The sequence below is a fragment of the Camarhynchus parvulus genome, chromosome 1A (genome assembly GCF_901933205.1).
Source record: "Camarhynchus parvulus chromosome 1A, STF_HiC, whole genome shotgun sequence".
In the NCBI taxonomy this organism is placed as follows: domain Eukaryota; kingdom Metazoa; phylum Chordata; class Aves; order Passeriformes; family Thraupidae; genus Camarhynchus; species Camarhynchus parvulus.
In genome coordinates this window covers 35,032,256-35,052,077 of record NC_044586.1, presented here as the reverse complement: position 1 = coordinate 35,052,077, position 19,822 = coordinate 35,032,256, and the positions used below count along the sequence as shown (strand labels likewise).

General features: G+C 39.1%; 1 protein-coding gene across 1 annotated transcript in view; it reads left to right on the top strand.

The window, feature by feature from the left end:
* Positions 1-19,822, top strand: part of TPH2 (tryptophan hydroxylase 2) — a 50,245-nt gene that overhangs the window by 7,637 nt on the left and 22,786 nt on the right. Inside the window, exons 5-8 of the mRNA XM_030960236.1 lie at positions 921-988; positions 7,019-7,215; positions 8,982-9,117; positions 13,637-13,763. Of these exons, the coding sequence (XP_030816096.1) occupies positions 921-988; positions 7,019-7,215; positions 8,982-9,117; positions 13,637-13,763 (528 nt within the window). The remainder of the gene's footprint in view (positions 1-920; positions 989-7,018; positions 7,216-8,981; positions 9,118-13,636; positions 13,764-19,822) is intronic.

The window sequence follows — 19,822 nt, the reverse complement described above, 5'->3', positions numbered from 1 at the left end:
CCTGAGTTTTATGGAAGCTCGTACAAGTATTTCAAATCAAGCAATGATATCTTTTAATTTGTTTCAGTATTTTGCATGTCTATGTGAGCACTAAGGAAAAAAGACATTTTAATTTTCAGCATTTTAATTTTCAGGGGGAACCTTAAATGCACTTTTTGGGCTACTAACTGGGTAACATAGATAATTCTTTAACCCTTTTTTATCTTCCATGGGTTGGCAGTTCTACTTTGAAAATAGTTTACTCTTGTAGTCCAAACCTGAAGTATCTTTATATTTTATAGATATAGAAGAGATCTTGTTCTAATTTTGAGTAGCTCAAAGAGCTGTAACTGGTCAGCATGTATGTGTTATACAACTCTTTTGCTCTTAATGTGGAAAAGATGTGAGCCTACTGTAGCCCACGAGGTAGAGCCCTTCCTTTGTAACTCAAACTGGTGCTGGGTGCTGATGGTTCAGTTCCTAATGTGTTGGTTAAGATGGCAAATGCTGCAAAAAGAATCTTCAAAATAAGTTGCATATGATCTTTAGATGCTTGATTCTAGTGAAGAAAGATTATAAAGAGCAGGTAGATTATTGTGCTATGCACCTGTGTGTAGATCTCAGTTCAGATCAAGGAAAACATGAGTGAGATAAAATGACAGGAAAAAAGTTTTGCTTTTCAACATCTTGGATGAATGACTGTACTTATGCACAAAGCTCTCTTGAAAGAACTCCTGTGGAACTCTGGTGAAGAAAAAAAAAAGGAAAAAAAAGAAGAAAAGAAAAGAAAAATCCTTATTTTCTCCTGCAGTCCAGTAGACAGTGTAAATCAAAATACAATGCAACTAAGTACTAAAGAAACATTTCAATGATTTATTTTATAATTCTTACAGCTAATTTTATGTCCTTTTTGTAAATTACTCTCTTTTTCCTTGCTTAAGGGATTTAAAGACAATGTCTATCGACAGAGAAGGAAGTACTTTGTGGACGTTGCCATGAGCTATAAATAGTAAGTACTGGTGTAATTCTTCCCTGTGCTGCTGACTAGTTAGAATTCATGCTCTACTTAATTCTGTAGGATGAAGTTTAACAGTAGACAAAGTCATCCTTTAAACTTTGACTAGTTTAGTGTAGGCTATAAATTACGAACCTGATGCCTGGAATCCCCTTACATTTTTGATACAGCTACAGGCAAGTGAAGCATTTGAAAAGCAAGCACTCTCTCTTTTAGCATTTTATTCACAGCTGCTTAAACTTTGGAAAATATTTTACAGATATTTGCATGCCTTACTGACAAGCTGATGCACTGCTAAATCACACATATCTAGCATCCATACATAGTTGTAAGAGCTCACTAACCCCAAAATTATTCTTTTCTTTTGATGCACGTACTATACTGGGCTGAGGCCAATTGCATGAGGTTCAACAAACCAGGTGCCAGGTCCTGCACTTTGGTCTCAACAACCTGCAGTGCTGCAGGCTGGGAGAAAATTGGCTGAAAGCTGCTCAGTGGAAAAGGATCTGGAGGTGCTGGTCAGCAGCATCTGACCATGAGCCAGCAGTGTACCCAGGGGGCCAAGAAGGCCAATGGCATCCTGGCCTTTATCAGAAGTGGTGTGTTCAGCAGGACCAGGACAGTGATTCTCCCTGTGTACTCAGCACTGGTGTGGCCACACCTTGTCCTGTGTCCAGTTCTGGGCCCCTCACTGTAAAAAGGACATCGAGGTGCTGGAGTGTGTCTGGAGAATGGCAATAGAGATGGTGAAGGTGCTGGAACTCAGGTCTGATGAGGAGTGGCTGAGGGAGCTGTGGTTGTTTAGCCTGGAGAAACGGAGACTCAAGGAAGACCTTATTACTCTCTACAAGTGCCTGCAAGAAGGTTGTGTGAGGTGGGGGTTGGCCCCTTCTCTCAGATAACAAGTGACAGGATGAAAGCAAATGGCATCAAGCTGCACAAGGGTTTAGACTGGATATTAGGAAACTTGTTTATTGAAAGGGTGGTTGGGCTTTGGAGTAGGCTGCCCAGGGAAGTGGTGGGATTACCACCCCTGGAAGTGTTCAAAAGGTGTTTGGATGTGGCATTTTGGGACAAGGTTTAGTGGTGAACATAGTAGTATTGGGTTAACAGTTGGACTTGGCAATCTTAGAGGTCTTTTCCAACCTTAGAATTTTATTATTCTATGATTCTACTGGATGCTGCAAAATGCCATTTATCGGTTTTGCCAAAATAGCTCTAAATTTCTTTGAATTTAGTCAGTGCATTTCTGTATAGTTAGAGAAGCTGGTGGCTTGTCTGCACAAGTACACTGCAAGTGTTTTCTCATTCTGTTTTTTTCCCCCCATTTCAAGTCAGTATTTTCAATTTGCTACAGTCTCTGGAAGTTAGGAAACTTGCTGTTCTACCTACAAACACCTACTGTGTTGCAATTTTCTTGTCACTGAATCACTCAACTAGTTCTAATCCTACTTTAGATTTTATTTGCAACAGGTTTAAACCCTCATTCTCAAGGGAAAGAACATATTAATTTCATGCTCTTTTCCATTTTCTTTTCTACACTTCTTTAAGTTTTTCATTTTTTCTCCTTTGAGATTTCTACCTATGTGGTTTAAGAATGTGAAATGTGCAATTTTTTCCCCACTTATAGGAGGCACATCCTATCAGGAATGAAGTCAAAACTGAATTTCTGAAGGTTTTTGAGTATAAGGCTATTATACAGCCTGCAGGAGGCTGGGGGGACAGAAGGATTAAGTCTGCTTTTGACCATATAATTCTAATTATATTTTTCCTCTACTGTTGTCCCGAGGCAGTCTTTAAGCTATTACCAGTGTTACACACGTGTAGGTGCTAGTGTTCTATCCCCTTTCTTTCTGCCCGCAGTGGTATTTGTTTAGCTGGGTGCTCACGACATCCATCTAGCACACTGAGCCGCTGCCTGCTGGGGCAGGTGTTTATTAGTAGAGATCTCTAGGCTGCCCAGGTAAGCCCTGAGTCTAGCCAGCTTTCAAATGTAAATTGAGATAGCTTTTTTCTTAGAATGTTTGTTTAAAGCTGATCGATTTCTTATCTTTCTTTTAGTCTAATGCTTGCAGTGAAGTCAGTGCTTCTTGTCACTTACTGCAATGTGAAATGTCAAGTGGATACCTGTGGATGAGGGCAGGCTGTGTGTGCTCTTAGGCTCTTTCAGTAAGTGGGATAGCTCTCCATTTATCCATGATGGTGGCAGTAGTGCTGTGCATTTCACAGCTGCTAACTTGCTGGTAAGATCTTCTTTCTTTCTCCCTCTCAGCTGCCTAAGTGCTGGAAAGGTGATGCAGCTGGCTTACTAAGCAGTAGTTGGTCTTCTGCTTCAAAGTGTGGCCTTTTTTTCCATGCTGAAACCAGAAGAGAAATACCTTTTTGCAAAACAACAGAAAGTAATCCTGCATATTTCCAGAAAATAAAACAAATCAAGGAAAGGAAAATCTTTTCCTTCTTTAGATTTTGAAGGCTTAAGAAAATTTTTTGCAGACACATTGCAAAAATGACACAATCCAAACCAGAGCTTATTTGAGGACCAGATCTTGTACTTCAGCAAAACTTCTCAAACGTACACCATCATTCCACTCATCTTTTCAAACCTTTAAAAGATTGCAAACTTGTCCTATTATTATAAAAAGAAAGAAAAGAAGAGGCTTCAAATATTCTTAGGCACCAGAAAAACTGGGAGACCAGTGCTTAGGGCAGTTATCTAACATGCGTCAAAATCTCATTCATACTTCAAGTCTCCTGCGCTGGTTATCCTTACCCCCAGGCATGTGCTGTGTCTGCTGGTCTGTACAGTCAGTCTGTCTCTGGGTATCCATGGAGAGACGGCCCAGGGAGACAGCCTCAGCATCCCGTTGCAGCACAGCCCAAACCATGCTGAGAAAGGGCAAATCAGCTCAGGGAAAGCTGTGCTGCTACAGCTGGGCTGTTTCTGCTACCCACACTGTGGAACTGAGAGTTACTATAGGTGTCTTGACCCTTCATCAAAGTCTTGTGACACTCTCTTCTGTTGTCTAATGACTATTTACTTATTTCCACAAAAAGAACAGCTCTTTTACAAGGGCTGCCCTCCTTGGGGATAACATCTCTCAATGTCTTCCAGGCAAGTGACTTTCCTAATCACTTACTTAGGCTTGGTGTGTTTCTGCTTTTCATTTTCCATTGTAAAAAAACCAAAAACCCACTTTTGTTTCCTTAAAAAAACCCAGAGATCTGGCTGCAAGGAATTGGCTCCATAAAAAGTTGAGTTGAAAATCCCAGATCAGCATTTCCTTTATGAATTGCTACTGTTCTATAGTGGTAGATGCTTTGCTTTGCTTGAACATAAAGGGGTGTCCGTAACGAAGAGAGAGAGAAAAAAACATTACCAAATGAACCTGAAGGAGCAAGTATTTGCTGGAGCAGGCTGTTAAGGGAAAAGACATGTTAATAGAGCACAGCAGTGAAGATCAGCTGTGTGAAATAAATGGACCAAAAAAGCAATAAAAAAACCATATTCCTCCTTCCTTTACTTAGGTTCTATCCTAAAGAGAGTGAAAATGCGTTAATCTTGCTAATTAGTCCTTTGAGACTGATTAGGGTTTGAAAAAGTGTTGCGAAAATTAAATCTGTAGGAAACATATGATGTTTAGGAGGGAATTAATAATATGAGTTGATAGCTCATGACCGTGGCAAAATAGAAAGACCCTATTTTAATAAGGAGAAATAAAAATTCAGATTAGGTTAGCTTGTAGAGTCATCTTAACCACAAGGAAACTGGCTATGCAGATTGGCCATTTCCATGATTTATTGAAATGTTTGAGTGTGAGGTGAATCTTGCATGTTGAAATAAGAAGGTAAGAAACATCAAGTTTGCAGACGTGAGGGAAAAATGCATAGATCTTCCCACAAGTCTGGCTGCCTTGATTCTCTCTATAAAGAAAGCAGTATCATGATCAGGTGGAAATAAGATCAGCTCTCCTAGGCATGAAACCTATTAAGGAATTAATGTTCAGTGAACCTTACTTCAGTACTAATGAATTAATTGGAACAATAACTAAGTTATAAACCTTTTAGTGAGCAGTGAGTAAGCTTCAGATCCTTGATTGTGTTTATGCCTTTCTAGTGACAGGCTAGATAGAAACATGAGCTTTTCCACTGGTAAAACATATCTTCCTGTTTAATGTGCCAGTGCTGACCCATACTGGTAGTATCCATAGTAGGTCAGGCCTAAGGAGAAGGGATGAGGCTGCGTATTCTGGCAGAAGCAAATACATGGAGTAGCAACCTGCTTGTATCTGTCATGTACAATACAATTCAGAATAGCTATGCAATGTTTTTCCATGAGCTGGCAAGCAGCTTAAGGCTGACGAACTGTTAAGGGGGAAGACAGATACTAGACCTGAAGGGCTCTCTCCCACTGCAGGATGGGCACAGACCCAGTGCAGCTCCTGTGGATGAGAAATACTTCACTAAACGTGTTGCAATTCTTGTCATGTCTGCAAAAGTGGCTGGCAGGGAACTAGTGCACGTATTGGATATTCAGCAGTCCCTACCAAGTACGAGCACCTCATACAAAGTTGCCTTTGACTGACAGATAACTGCCATGGATCAAAATCCTTTGATATCATGAAAGGCAAGGGGATTAAATGGTAAGTTTTCAATAAAGATGAGGGGACAACCACAATGAATGTAGGGCAGATGATCCTCTCTTGTGCATGTAGGGACTGCATAGCAGCAATCAAATGTGACATGAGGGCTTATTCCTTGTTACCTGGTACAGTGGAGACAGGATTATGAATTGCACAGCAGCCGCCAGCAAGAGGCCGGCACTGTGGTTCTCCTGCTGCAGTGGAGCTGCCCGTGCCTGATGTGCCTGCTCAGCTGCTGTCCGTGGTACTGGGGAAGCTGCAGCACTGCGCTGGGAGTGCCCACGCTGCCAGCCCTGTGGCAGGAGAGTGAGAGATAAGGACTGATGGAGCGGAGGCGGATGCTGTGAATCCCTTTGCCAATCTGTATGTCGTTACAGTGCCAGAGAAGATGCCTGAGGAGAAGGCAGATTGCAGAGATTGCACACTCTAGATTGTGAATATTAATTCCAGAGGAACTCTTAAAACATTTCAAGGGGCAATTAATGACGTGAGGTGATGGCCCATGGCCATGTCATGGGAAATTCCTTACAGCTAAATACAAGGCAGTGCAAGCTGGAAGGATCTCTTAGCACTGTTCACACTATCAGTCAGTTTTGAATTAACTGTAGCTACTCAAGGCAAATATTGGATGAAAGATTTGCATGTATCCTGGAAGGCTCCTGCTTTCCAATGTCTGTACATCTGTGCAAGCAAGAGGGGGCAGAAGAACAAGGCAGAATCAAAACAAAAGGAGAGATGTATTTAAAGGTTTAGTTTCCTCTAGGCTGGGCTGCTGCCTCTGTGATGAGCTTCCTCCTAATATAGTCCTGCATGAATTCAGGGTTCCAAACATATCTGCATATGTAAGCAACTGTCTAAGCAATAAATACACATTTTTAAAATTGGATCCGTACATTTCTAAGTGTCTATGTAATTGCCTAATCTTGACCCAGCACTTGTTGCTGTGTGAATATTATGTATTTTAAAGAATGGATAGAGAATGTAGCCTGTTGAAGGTCTTACTCAATCTACATGTTAGACTGAATCAGGATCTACAGCCATCCACTTGCAAAGGTACCAGTGGCAGTAAGTGGAGAAATATTAGTCTGGTATAGGAGCATGGTATATAAGAAATCCATCTTTCTACTAGGATACGTACAAAGATTAAGAAGCAATGAGATTGCTTAGAAACAATTCTTAAGGAAATGATAGAATATGTACATCGTAACATCAAGAAATAATTCTAAGGAAGAAGCACCAAGCTGCCAATTAAAAATAGTTCAAATAGTTTTAATAGTGTCATTTGCCTTTATTAAAATAATACTTTTTGTGGAAATATTGCTATTTACAATCTGCCTACAGTCTGCTTGTATTTGGATGTATTTAATATTTTTTTTTCCAATAGTGGTCAACCCATTCCAAGAGTGGAGTACACAGCTGAAGAAGTTAAAACTTGGGGGGTGGTATTTAGGGAACTCAGTAAACTCTATCCCACCCATGCTTGTCGTGAATATTTAAAAAACTTTCCTCTGCTGAGCAAGTACTGTGGATACAGAGAAGATAATGTGCCTCAGTTGGAAGATGTTTCTATTTTTCTTAAAGGTAAGATTCATATTTGGTTTATCAATTGATATGGTTTCATGAAAACACTTTTTTGTTGGTATGGAGTACAAAGCACATTGAATGAAAAGACTTAGAGCACTGTCAGTGGCCTTCAGTTTAGCCTGAAGTATCATTCTGGTTTTGGTGTTCTCTGCGGCAGAGTTTTTGGAGTCAAGACAGTTTTATGTAGATATTTGCAAGTATGAAATGGAGAGAAATTAATCAGCTGCACATGTAAAAGCATGATGTTATCTTGTACAGGGAGAAAACCCTTCGGTTTGGTGGAAAGGAAAACCAGAGTTAGTGATAGATGGGGGCTTCTGATAACCGCACTGGGCATCCCCCAAATATCCAGGCAGGAAAAAGGGGGAGTCAAATGCCAAGATAACTGAATTTAAAGAGGGCAGGTGTGACACACTGTTGTGTAGCCTGATGAATATGAAGTTTCCTGAGTGCTTGAGACCTCATGCAGCTAATCCTTTTTTTCATATGTTGAAAAAGATGCGTTGGACACAGTAGGTGATGTGGTGCTTCTCTTTCATTTTTTAAGGATCAGTGTATTACATATTTAAGTTAAAAAATAAATTCTTATTTTTAATTTGTAAATTGGAATGTAAATGTAAATGTAAATTTGCAATAGAAATGCATCCCATATGGACAATGTGGTAGACATGGAGATGTTTTTAGCTCTGGAGGAAGAGCCACCGAAGAGTTAATTTAAGAGTTTAATTTCTCCTCAAAAGTCCCTTCAGATACACATATTTGTTTCTTAAACTTTTTACTCAGGAACTAAAATATTATAAAGACAGGTGTTTGAAAAAAAAATAAACCAACTTATGTGCTGGTAAGAGAATAATTAGCAAAGCATTTTATCCAAATATATATATCTGGACAAGCTAAAGGAAGTAAAGAATTTATAATGACAAGCTTACTTTCCTCAGCCTGCACTTCATCCATAATTCTTATCTGTGAAAACCTGCATTTGCTATTAGCTGACTTATCATTTTTTGAATTTGATTGTGTCCTTCTGTGTCTCTCATGTATTGTGTTATAGTCACTAAGGAATGATACCAAATTGTACAGATTTTTTTCTCCCTAGCTAGAAATTCAAAATCTCACACTTGTTTCAGAAATATGTTTTCAGACTACATAGAGCAGGTAGTAGTGCCTGTTGCAGAAAAATTTGAAACATTGTCCTGTAAAAACTTTGAAAGAATAAAGAATTAATTTTTGAGAGAAACATACTTTTTGAAGTCACTGAATCTGAAACTGTTTCACTCTGGGACTAATCTGAAAAAAGAACACTGTTAAATATTTCAATGAGGATCTTAAATATAAAAATCAATATTTTATTGACACAAACAATATTTTATGTGTAAAAAATAAGGACAGATTTGTTTTAATCCTATTCTGTTCTGTTAGCTTTTTAACATATTTTGCATATTTTCCAATATGGAAAGTTCTCTCCCATTTGGTACCAGACAAAAATTTTTGTTCTTAAAATTTTAACGACATCACATGGTACCTTAGCATTTTTTTCTAGACAGAGATATTCAGACCAACTTTGAAATACCTCAAGTTGTTTTCATTATACATATGCTAGCAATGCAAAATACTTCTTGCATGTAATAATTGAAAATTATGTCTGGTGATCATCAAGTTTCTTTGTGTCATGCTTCTGGTAGAATAATTAATAACAAATCTGTCACCAGAAAGTGATACAGAGATCTATGTAATGTGGCCTTTTATTATCTCTCTCCCTTCAGAGAGGTCTGGCTTCACAGTGAGACCAGTTGCTGGATACCTGTCTCCCCGTGACTTCTTAGCTGGCTTAGCCTACCGAGTGTTTCACTGCACGCAGTACATCCGGCATGGCTCGGATCCCCTCTACACACCGGAACCGTAAGTGCTGCCTTTGCTTTAGCACTGAGAAAACATCCTCACCACTTTCTTAATGGAGCCAACTGAATTTGGCAAGATTGAAAAGAGGTACCTTTCTACAAAATGTGAAATTCTTCTTACACTGTTGATGACAAAATCCTTCACACTGGCGAGCCAGAATTTAATTCAAAGTTTTTTTCCTTGACTTTTTACAAGGGTCTTAAATAACTGGGTTATTTATATAGTGGGTCAGAAATACTATTTAAATTATATTTCAATGGAAAATGGAGTTTTCACCTAAAATTTTTGAAAAAGCATCTACAATTTTATTTTTCTGCTGGACAGCTAGAAAGAAGTCGTGGAAAAAAAATCCCTGAATATCTTGAAAAAGCCCTCTTTCAGAATTTTAATTCGATCTTCTGTGTTCCTATTTTTTATTTCTTTGGACCAGGTTGCCCAGCTGAACTTCATTTCTCTCTTATAACACCACAGAAGCAAGACATGGAGCACTATTCTTTTACCAAGAGAGAGTATTAGATACAAAGCTTGTTACAGGGAAATTATGCCAGAAATAGGAAACACTTTAATTATGACTTTTATGGGACAGCATTGAAGCTTTTCCAAAACAGAACATTGCAAGTTAGTATGAAATATTTTGGTATATGGGCTTTTGATTAAAAGAGGGGAAAAAGAAGATCAAAGAGATTGTAGTTCTTGTCTTGGGTTATATATGTTGTATTCTGCGCAGTAATAGCAGAACCGTACCTGTCATTTAGATAATATGGAGGTAGTTTTACCAAAGGTATTTTCTGATCCTGTAACCACAGGAGTGACATTTTTTGCATTGAATCAGTCATCAGACAGTTAGCATGAAATTGTAGCTGTGGTTTAATCCGCTTGGACTACTTGTTTGATTTTTTCCAAATTTACACAAAGGATTAATGCATATATATATTCAGCTCCAGTCCCATAAACATTTGGACCCATGCCTAGGTTTGATTTCATGAATTGACTGCCAAAACCATGGAGTAACATTTTTGAATATAAAAGGTTTAATGGCACTGCATGCCAAGCTGTATCTAAAAATGTGGTAGCTTTATTCTGGCAGGAGTCACCAGATGGTGCTGTTAGACACTTCTCTACCTTTCTCCTCAGCATCTGAATATGGCGAAGTACTTGCCTTGCTGAAATGTTCTGAGGCTAGCTTTGTGTGCATGTTTCTTTTGGAAAGGAGCTGGTGATCCCTGAAGGAATTCAGTGACTTCTATAACCTCTGTAATTAGAACTTAAATCTCTTAAATTTGTAGGAAAATTGATAGAATGGAAAATTTTGAAAGGAGGGCTTGGAAGGAAGGAAGGGCTGAACTTCTTCGGGTCTATTTAAAAATATCTGTAGATATTTCAAAAAAATAAATGATGCAAGGGAAGTACCAGGCTTTGCATCAATTATTTCCTGTCCTGTGGGAAGCCAATGTTTCAGGCTGCAGCATGTACCAGTGTTCAGCAAAAGAATGATGACGTTTATTAACTTAGTACAAACTAGAAGAACATTTTCATCTACTGATAAGAGATTTAGGTACATAACTCTAACAGGATAAAAGCAATAACATCTTCCAGGAAGCAATTATGTGCATCTGCGCTTTTCCTGATGTTCTCTGGTTCATTGATTTGTGTATTTGAGAGCCCTGCAATTTTCAGGATGCTGCTTACATTCAGAATTATGCAGTGGATCATAGCTGATCCTTAATAGTAGTGGCAGCTGCTTCTTGGGTAACCTTCCTGGTCATGCTGTCTGGAAAGTCGCTGAGTAATAACAACAGTTGAATTAGAATGAAGGTTTTTATTCCTTATTTGGGCTGAACTTAAAAATACAGGTTATAGTCTTAACCTACTGGTTCACATTAGTTGAGTAATAAGTACTGACTACCTGGAACTCCACAGGAAAATTTTGACAATCCCTTTAAAAATGTGTTTAGGTTTCTTTACATAACATAGAACACACAGTAAGTGTTACCAGAAGTGTAGAGTGAAAGCCTAGTGCTTTTTTAAATCAATGGCAAAACTAAATTGACTTGAGTGGGGACAGCTCTTCATCTTCTGCAGTAGCTGCAATGCCCTGAGATCTCCTGGTTGATATATGGGGCCATAATGAGGTTTGCTGCAAGTCCTGGCTGGTGAATGTTGCATTTCAATGATATAAACCAGGTAAAAAGGCTCCCTTTGACTTCAGTGGGCTTTCCATCAGATTTAACACCTGGGCTACAGAGCTAGATACAAATTAGAGAGTTCATTTGGTTTGATCTGTATCACTACCATATGCATTTTAAAACATATTTCTTCCTGATTTTAATTATGTTTCTACTACATTCACAGAGCTATGTAGATTTCTTCTGCTTTACTAACTAATTTACTTCAAGAAAAATCTTTTGCTGTGAAAAGTGCATTACAAAAATCTTATTTTCTCTGAGCAATGTGTGTGAATAAATTAAAGGAACTTAATTATTTTCAGAATAAGACAAAATAAAAGAATCAGCCTTGGTAGTTAAGCAAAGAATTATATTGTTTAGAGTATCTATAAAGGGCCAGTCTGACAGGGAAGTCTAAAAGACTCCAATGACAATCCCAAGTATTGGTTCATGTTTCTGCCTGAGAGATTTTGTGGTTTGGGGGTTTTTTGTTCATATTCTTTTTGCTTTAAGCTCCCCTCTTTGTAACTGTACATTCAAAATACTACTTTGCATAGCTTTAATGGAAGAATCTACAAACTAAAGACATGACAGAAATATCTTCTGCCTCCTCATTCTTTTCCCCTTGCCAAGAGAGACAAGTTAATGGGATTAGGCTTTGTCTGTTCTCATTTTGTCTGCAAGAGTGGACATAACAAAGGCCATGTGTCCCAGTGCAGAACCAGGAATAAGTCATCTGTGCTTATTTCTTTCTGGGGGTTGTGGCTTCAGCACAGGAAAATAGACAGGCAGGCACTAGCTCAGGTGTCAGTAGTTGTGATGCTGCTGTGGAAGCCTGCCTGCAGATGAGTGTGCTTACCTGAAGCCTGGAACTTGGAGCCAGCTTCACTGTTTGCTTCTGATTGAACTACTGATACAAAGCTAAATATAGCTGAACTGGTGGAGTGTAGCACAGATGCTTGGCAATTAGTGTCAGTTCGCTTGGTGGAAGTAAGAATTGGTGTGCTGGACTTCCAGAGAATGGGCTTTGTGACACGTTTTTATGTTGGAAGTTGATGGCTGGAGAAATCAGGTTCCTCCAGTGAATTGCTTGGTGCTGGGAAGTGGTGTGTCTGTCAGACTGCAAACTACATTTCCCAGTTGTCCTTTGCATTGTTAGTGAGCTAAATCTTGTAGGAGAATACAGAAAAAATTGTTGTGATTGGAATGGAATTAATTAGAGAATTAATTAATTAGCTTTGATGATTATCCAGTCAAGTGAGGCAAACCACCAACTTCTATTTACCACTATCCACCTACAGACTTCTTGGTGACAATACTAAGATGACTTTAAATTATGTAGAGGGTTGTTTTTCTGTTCATGATTTATCTGAAATGTCGTATTCTGTGATTTTTCAAATAAAAATAGTTTATAAAACACAAATTGGATGATTTTGGATAGAAGGCAGAAAACTTGATGTGTTCTCCCTGCCTTTAAAGCATTTGTTTACAGCTTAGGATTGAAAAAAAAAAGAGATATGTCTTGAAAGAGACAAAAGCAAAGAAAATGTCAGATTGGATTTTTAAAGTGAACTTTACTACCAAGTCCATTATTTCCTGTGAACAAATGCGGCAAAACTTTCAAAATTGTTTGAAAGCTTTTGTAGATGATACATGTGCACTTCCGTTAGCAGTTTTTTGTACACTTATGTCTGCACTTTGTCATGACTAACAATGCACTTACAGATGTGAACAGCTGTTCTTTTTGAAATGACTTGGATTCTCTGCTTTTTCTGAAATCTGCTTGCTGAAAAGTAGACTGCATAACAAAAGTACCCAGTAATTGCAGTAGGATTTCATGACTAAATCAGAAATTAGGCACACAGAAACCTCTGTAAATATTGCCCCATATTTCTGGGGGCAAGTGGCGAAATGTTTGATGTGGAGTGCTACCCAATTACAGAAAGAAGAATGGACAAGAGGAAGAGGGAATGTGTTGGGTTTTGATTTATGTGGACAGAAAAGCTGAAAACTGTACTTGTGGGACAGCTGGCTTTCCTGTGGGCAATTCAGTCTTCATGTCACCAAGTCTGAAAGATTGTAGTGATCAGGCTCTTCCACTCAATCTGGAAATGATGAGCAAATAATGGAACAGCTGGGGTTAAATGATGTATAATCTATTTAACAGAAGAAAATGTGTGTGTTTCTACCTACACATAGAAACTGTATACACAGGGAAGAACTACACTGTAAAAACCACGTTTCATTGTAAGGTAGGGGTCAGACCCCTGTAAAATGCCTTATGTTAAATTAATTATGGAATTATTATGGTATTAATTTCTGTACTGACTCTCTTTTCATTTCCTTCCCCTTAGGGATACATGCCACGAGCTCTTGGGACATGTGCCTCTACTTGCTGATCCCAAATTTGCACAGTTTTCACAAGAGATAGGACTTGCTTCACTTGGAGCATCTGATGAAGATGTTCAGAAATTAGCCACTGTGAGTCAAAATCTTTTTGTGCCATGGTCTCTCATCTCTCATCCTTTTTAGCTGATGAACTGATGTGCATCATCATATTAGAGCTGACTACATTTTCAGGTTCCAGATGACTGTGGTTTGACAATCACAGAGCTTTAGGTGTTTTTTGTTTTTCTGCTGTTTTAAGAAGACCAAAGCTGATCGCACTAAGTAATCAGTTTCAATTTTTATTTTCCATAATCACCAATTTTCAGGGCCAGCTGAGATGAATTTTTTCTACTTTAAGGTGCTGGAAATGAGTAAGAAAGGTAAACTTGGAAAAAAAACAAAACATAAAACATTTTGATGTGTGCTCTGATATCTAGACTGTTAGCTCCTCCATAGGTGGCCACTTTGGCTCTTAGCACTGATATTTCTGTACTCACTGTTCAGTTTTGCAGCTCTTAATTGTATTCCAGTGTGTGATGGATTTTAAGATGACATTGCATCCTTGCCTGCTGCTCCCCTTGGAAAATATGTAGTTACTGAGACAAGGTTGTGCAGCAGTAGATCTAGATCAAGACCAAGTGCCTCAGCCAGCAGCTGGGAGATGGATTCCCTCTTGCATCAAGTGAGCCACAAGCCAGCAGACAGTGTGAGCTGTCTGTGTGTTAAAGCTGTTAGGTGCTGCTGAGACTGGAGCCTTTATGACCTTTGTGTGAGGAACCCTGTCAAGCTGTCATGACTCTGCCCCTGAGCACCTGTCAGCCCTGCTCTATTGCCATATTCTAGTAGCTGGGATGCAACTCTTTGTATCGTGACATGGATTAGTGACCACTGGTCTTTACCACTTGCTTTGTTCAGTTGTTTTGACTTACTGTATATTTCCTTTGGTGCTTCCTGTTAAAACAAATGTGGCAAATAATTTAAAGAATGATATTGGATTAAAATACTCCATATATATAATGCTCACATTTAAACATTTTATCTTCTGAAAAATTTCTGTGAGATCGAGCAGGAGAATTGGTTACTTTAAAATCTTGCAGCATACTGCTGCTCTTCTACACAAGGACAGTGGGGATTTAAAGGCTTGGAAAGAATTGTTGGATGCAGAGACAAATTAGGTTCAATTAAACTGCAGAAGTTTTGGTGCACAGTCTTAGCAGAGGCTTGGAGTCCTATCTGTCAAAAAAGGTGTTTGTGTCCCTTTGTTCGACTTGAATCCTGTTTGATTTGAATCTTCTCAGTCCTTCCAGAAGAAACCACTACATTTAATCAAGCTGTGTTCAGTTCTTAGTTAGACAGGCTCTGTGTCTTGATCGTGGCCAGCTCCTCTCATACGATTCCATGTGTGTTCCTTGTTTTTCTAATGGATGTCTGTGGAGAAGAAACCGTTGTTTGTATGGAGGAATCATGGAAGTTGAGTGCATATTTCCATATGTACTTGGGAGGGACTTAGTAGGAAACTGACCCACCTTGCCATAAAATGCAGTCTCAGGAGAAACTACCTAGCTGGCTGTCCCTGTAAGTATTTTGAGGAAAATGGTATGCCCAAATATTTCTGTCCAAAATAACCTTGGATGACATGGGCCTGTTGCAGAGGAAAATGTTGGAACTGGCCTGTTTGGGTAGAGATATTAATATAAAGTGGCCTCTCAATATTATATAAATGCTTGTACTCCTCCCCCTCACAGAAGTTCCCAGTTATGACTGACTGTGTCATCTGAACAATGAGCTGCTCCTGAATCATAAAGCAAAAAATAAAAGTAGACAGCTGAATCACTTTCCCTTATCACACTGAGAATCTGATATCTGAGTCAAAGCCGATTTCTCCCCCCATGCTGGAAATAGCTCTTTCAGGTGGAAGAGACATTTAGAAAGAGTCTGGCGGTGTTATTTTTTGTAGGTGCACAATGAGGGGCTGTGCTCCCCTGGGGCAGATGCTTGACAAATACAGAGATGTTACTTGCCCTAAAATGTGCAATGTAAACAGCCAACTTGAGAGCAAGTAGAAAGAATACCTCTCAGTGGTGAGGGTGAGGAGGCCAAGAAATTCATTCAGCTGGGCACCAAATGTCACCTGAGGTGCCATTGACTAACTTTTGCAGCATTCAGTCCCATTTCCATCCTAGATAAAAAACAGACACAGCAAGCTGAGAAATGCCAGCCAAGAGTCGTAACACAGAAAAGCTTTGCAGGTTCCAGAGAGGCGACTTCAAAGTAAATAGAGAAACGAATGGAGAGAGAGTATGCATATTAATGAGCTTGAATCAATATGCCCAAAGCAAGCTTGCCATTAGCCTGACCTGTTTCAAAAGATAGTGACATTAAGTCCTGAGCCATTACAGGGAGGACAATGGCAAGGAAGAGAGGAAAACACCTCTTAGGAATTCAGACCAGAAAGAGAAGAATTATTACAGGCGATTTCATAATCTTTTGCACCATTCTGCTCTCAAAAAGACACCGTGTATCAGCTTTGATAGATCTGCTCTTTGTGCCCTGCCATGAGCTGCAAAGGAAATGTCTGATGTTTTTGTCCCTGCAGGGCTGACACGCTGGATGTAGAGCAAGCTGGAGCCTGGTGGCTGGGCAGACTAGAAGTGTTTTGTAAATTGCAATTAGTCATGTCAGTGCAGCCCCATCGAGGGTAGGAATTAAATGGGAAAGCATTGCAGGGGCCCTGGTGCTGGCCAGCTGGAGGGAGAAGAATGGCTGCAGGGGAAGAGAGCTGAAAAGGCAGTATGCAAGTTCCCTTCATCCTCTTGGGGTCTTGTAGTCAGATGTGGGAAAGAAGAAAGGAATTGCTTCTGCTTTGTCATGAGAGTGGAATACTGAAAAAGCCAAAAGACTGTCTTTGTAGTGGTTTGTTGAGAGATTCCATTTTCATTTACAATCTTTTAGGAGAGTAAGAACGAGGAAAGACACACACAAAAAACGGTGACAGAGATTATGTTACTGAAACAAAGCAAAATATTTGCACTAGCCACTTCTTTTCATGGGGTGTGGTATGATGCAGTTCCTGGTTGAGGAAATACAACATTGGCCATACATGTTTTGGTTCCAATTATTATCATCATTGTTACTCATATCTTGTCGTGTTCTGATTGATTTTCTAAAACTGCTTTTGAGCTGATTTTTCAGCATGTCTGGTCTTTCTATTTTCACATAGTACAGAAATAAAAAAGGCTGTCTTTTCTGCTTACCTATCAAACCATAAACTGTAGAAAGGACTTGACATGAGGTGCTTCAACTAATTTATGTAGTATATCATTTGCAACAGTTAACAGCACATAACATAAGATTTTTTCAGGGAAATTATACCAAAAATGCATCTAGATTTACATTTCAGTGTTACTTTGTAATTTGTGGACTTGGGAGCTGTCTTTGTGAAGCTGCAAGTTGCTAAGCAGGAGCCTGCCTATCTTGCAAATGGCAGGAATCACTCCTGACTCCTGCTAAGTTGTTTCAACACAGCTCAGGTTGCCCCTTCAAGATGCAGTATGTATACAATGTGCTTGTGCAGGTGAAATTCAGTGGGTGGCAGTTCAGAAAAGGGGTTAGCAGAGTGTCTTTTTCATGCAGTTCATCACCAAATCTTTCCGCCTAAGAATTTGGTCATTAGGGCCTAATTAGGTGCACTAAGTTTTTTCCCAGTCATTTCTCACTGGAAGTTAGATTTAAACATTCAGTTCTTTAGAACTGTAAGACTTCCACCTTTTCATCTTTCTTGATAATATTTGATCTTGTATTTTAACAGCATGGGATAGTAGAAATCAAGGTATTTCTTTAGTTCTGGCTGTACTTTACGTGGAGAACCACAAAAATTGCTTTTAAATTTGAAAGAATTTTATGTGATGACATCTTGTAATGTATTTCAGGCTTGTTATGAATCTAAAAGTTTTACCTTGCCTGGATGGTGACTGAGGCCAACAGTTCATTTCTAAAGCTAACTTTAATTTATGAGTGTATGTATCACCAAAAAAAGTGTTTTAAAATTAAATACTGGCTTAAAAACAGCATTCAGAACTACCTCTCTGGGTTGTGGTAATTCCTGTGACTTTACCTGCCTGTCTTTCCTCAGAATTTAATTTCCTGGTCTTGTTGACATAATTCTAGTCCTTTTCCCACACTGAAGATCTGGCATATAATTCAGAACAATTCTCCATTATGTTGGCTGAGAAGATAACCAGAATGGAAGAAATGGGAGCATTTCAGATAAAGACTGAATAGCATTTGGTAACTTAGGGAAGACTCAGCATTTGTGGTCTCACTAGATAGAATAGCCTCTTGTCTTCACAAATAACAGATTAGATTTCCCATAGGGGTTATTTAGTACTGCTAGGCTGAAAGTACATTTTGTGAACTGGCTTGCTGTCTTCCTCCATGGATGAGCAAATGGAGCTGAGAGGAAAATTTGAAATTTTGGACATTTCCACTGTACATCTAAAAAATCAAGACCACCTGTGTGTTTCTCATTTGTAGTTGTGAAATGATTCATAGGGAACTAACCATCATTGTAAGTCTGTGACCAGTTCCCCTGCTGAAGCTATTCTGACATATAAAAATAGTTATGTATTGGCCAACTGAAACCTGGTATAATAACCCAGAAGCTATGGCAATCACTGAGCATATTGAAATTTAACATTCAAATCTTTGCTTCTTCTTTTTTCTGTATCCCAGTTGCACACCATGTATGTGTGACAGATGCCAAGAGTGGGCACAGTGGGTAACTTAAATCCAGTGATGACACAATGGAGTTTCTTGCAAAAGTGTTACTTCCAGCTATACCTGTAGTTAGTGAATAAAGGAGCAGAAGCATGACTGGGATTGAATACAACTTAAAACTGCTTGAGTAAATTTTGATGTGCTTACAGGAGACATATAAAATTACTCTGATTTGGGCTGCATGCCACTTAGGGGAGATTAATAAATTCCCAGGGTAAAAGCTAGGATAATAAAGCTGAAATCAGGTATGATGGATCACTATAGACAGACATTGTCCTATTATGCTATGATCTGTACTGTTCATCAGTATGGTGGCCTGGACAATGTTTCTGTTCCTGACTTTGACCGGGCAAAACCAACTGTATGAAGATGCGTTTAGAAATTGCCCAAGTGTGAAACCTGAAACTTTAACAAGGAGCAGAAGCAGATGAAATTTTGTGGTTTTCTTGACCATTATAAAGTCACGCAGGTGTGTTTGAATCATGAGTAAAGGATAGCTTATTAATGAATTACTTTCTTTGGTGAGACGCTGCTGGGCTCACTGACCGCTGCTCTAAAACCATTCCGTAATTTGTGGGCTCCCTCTGAAAAATGTTCTAAAGGAATTAATACAAAGCAATGGTCTCCATTTTTAAGGGCTTGTTTCAGCAATGCTTTTCAATAAAGTAGCTGAAGCACTGAAGTCCTTCCTACATTATGCATAATCAAAAAGGTGAGCAGAGAAGATAGTACATATGTCAAAAAAGAGGACTAAGGGGGAAAAAAAACAACTGTAGATCCCAGGGATCAATAGTTAATATTTTAGAATACTGCAGTGGTCTCCTGGAGTGCAATTTTACAGTCATTCTGTCAGACATTTGTGGCCCAAGAAGAAAAATATCAGCAGAGACACTTAACTAGCTTTAAACTAGCACTCCAGATTGAAGACTTCCATTACTGGAATTGGGAGCTAATGCTCAATATTTTCTGCAGGATTTGTGGCAGTCTGCTAAGGCCTTTTTTCTGCGTATGGAGAGTCTGTTTCCAGGTTTGTGTCTGCAAGAATTGCTGTGCTGGTCAGGGCCATGGCTGGTGACTTGTGCCCATCATAAATAGTTGCTTAGCGGAGACAAAAGAACAGGATGAGCACATCTGATTATTTTCAAATGTTTTCCAAGCTTCTCACCAATCAGGAACTTGAAGAGCTCTTGTCCTTACAAATGTGGCTTCTGTGTATCTAATTGTCTTGAAAGGATTTCTGTCCAGAGACAGCTGTTTATGTTTGAAGACACACACATTTTTAGCACCATTTTCAGTAACTTTGTCAATGAGCTCTATGGCTCTACTGGTGAACTGTCTGGTGAGCTGTCTCATTTTGTTGCTTTTAACCTGATTCC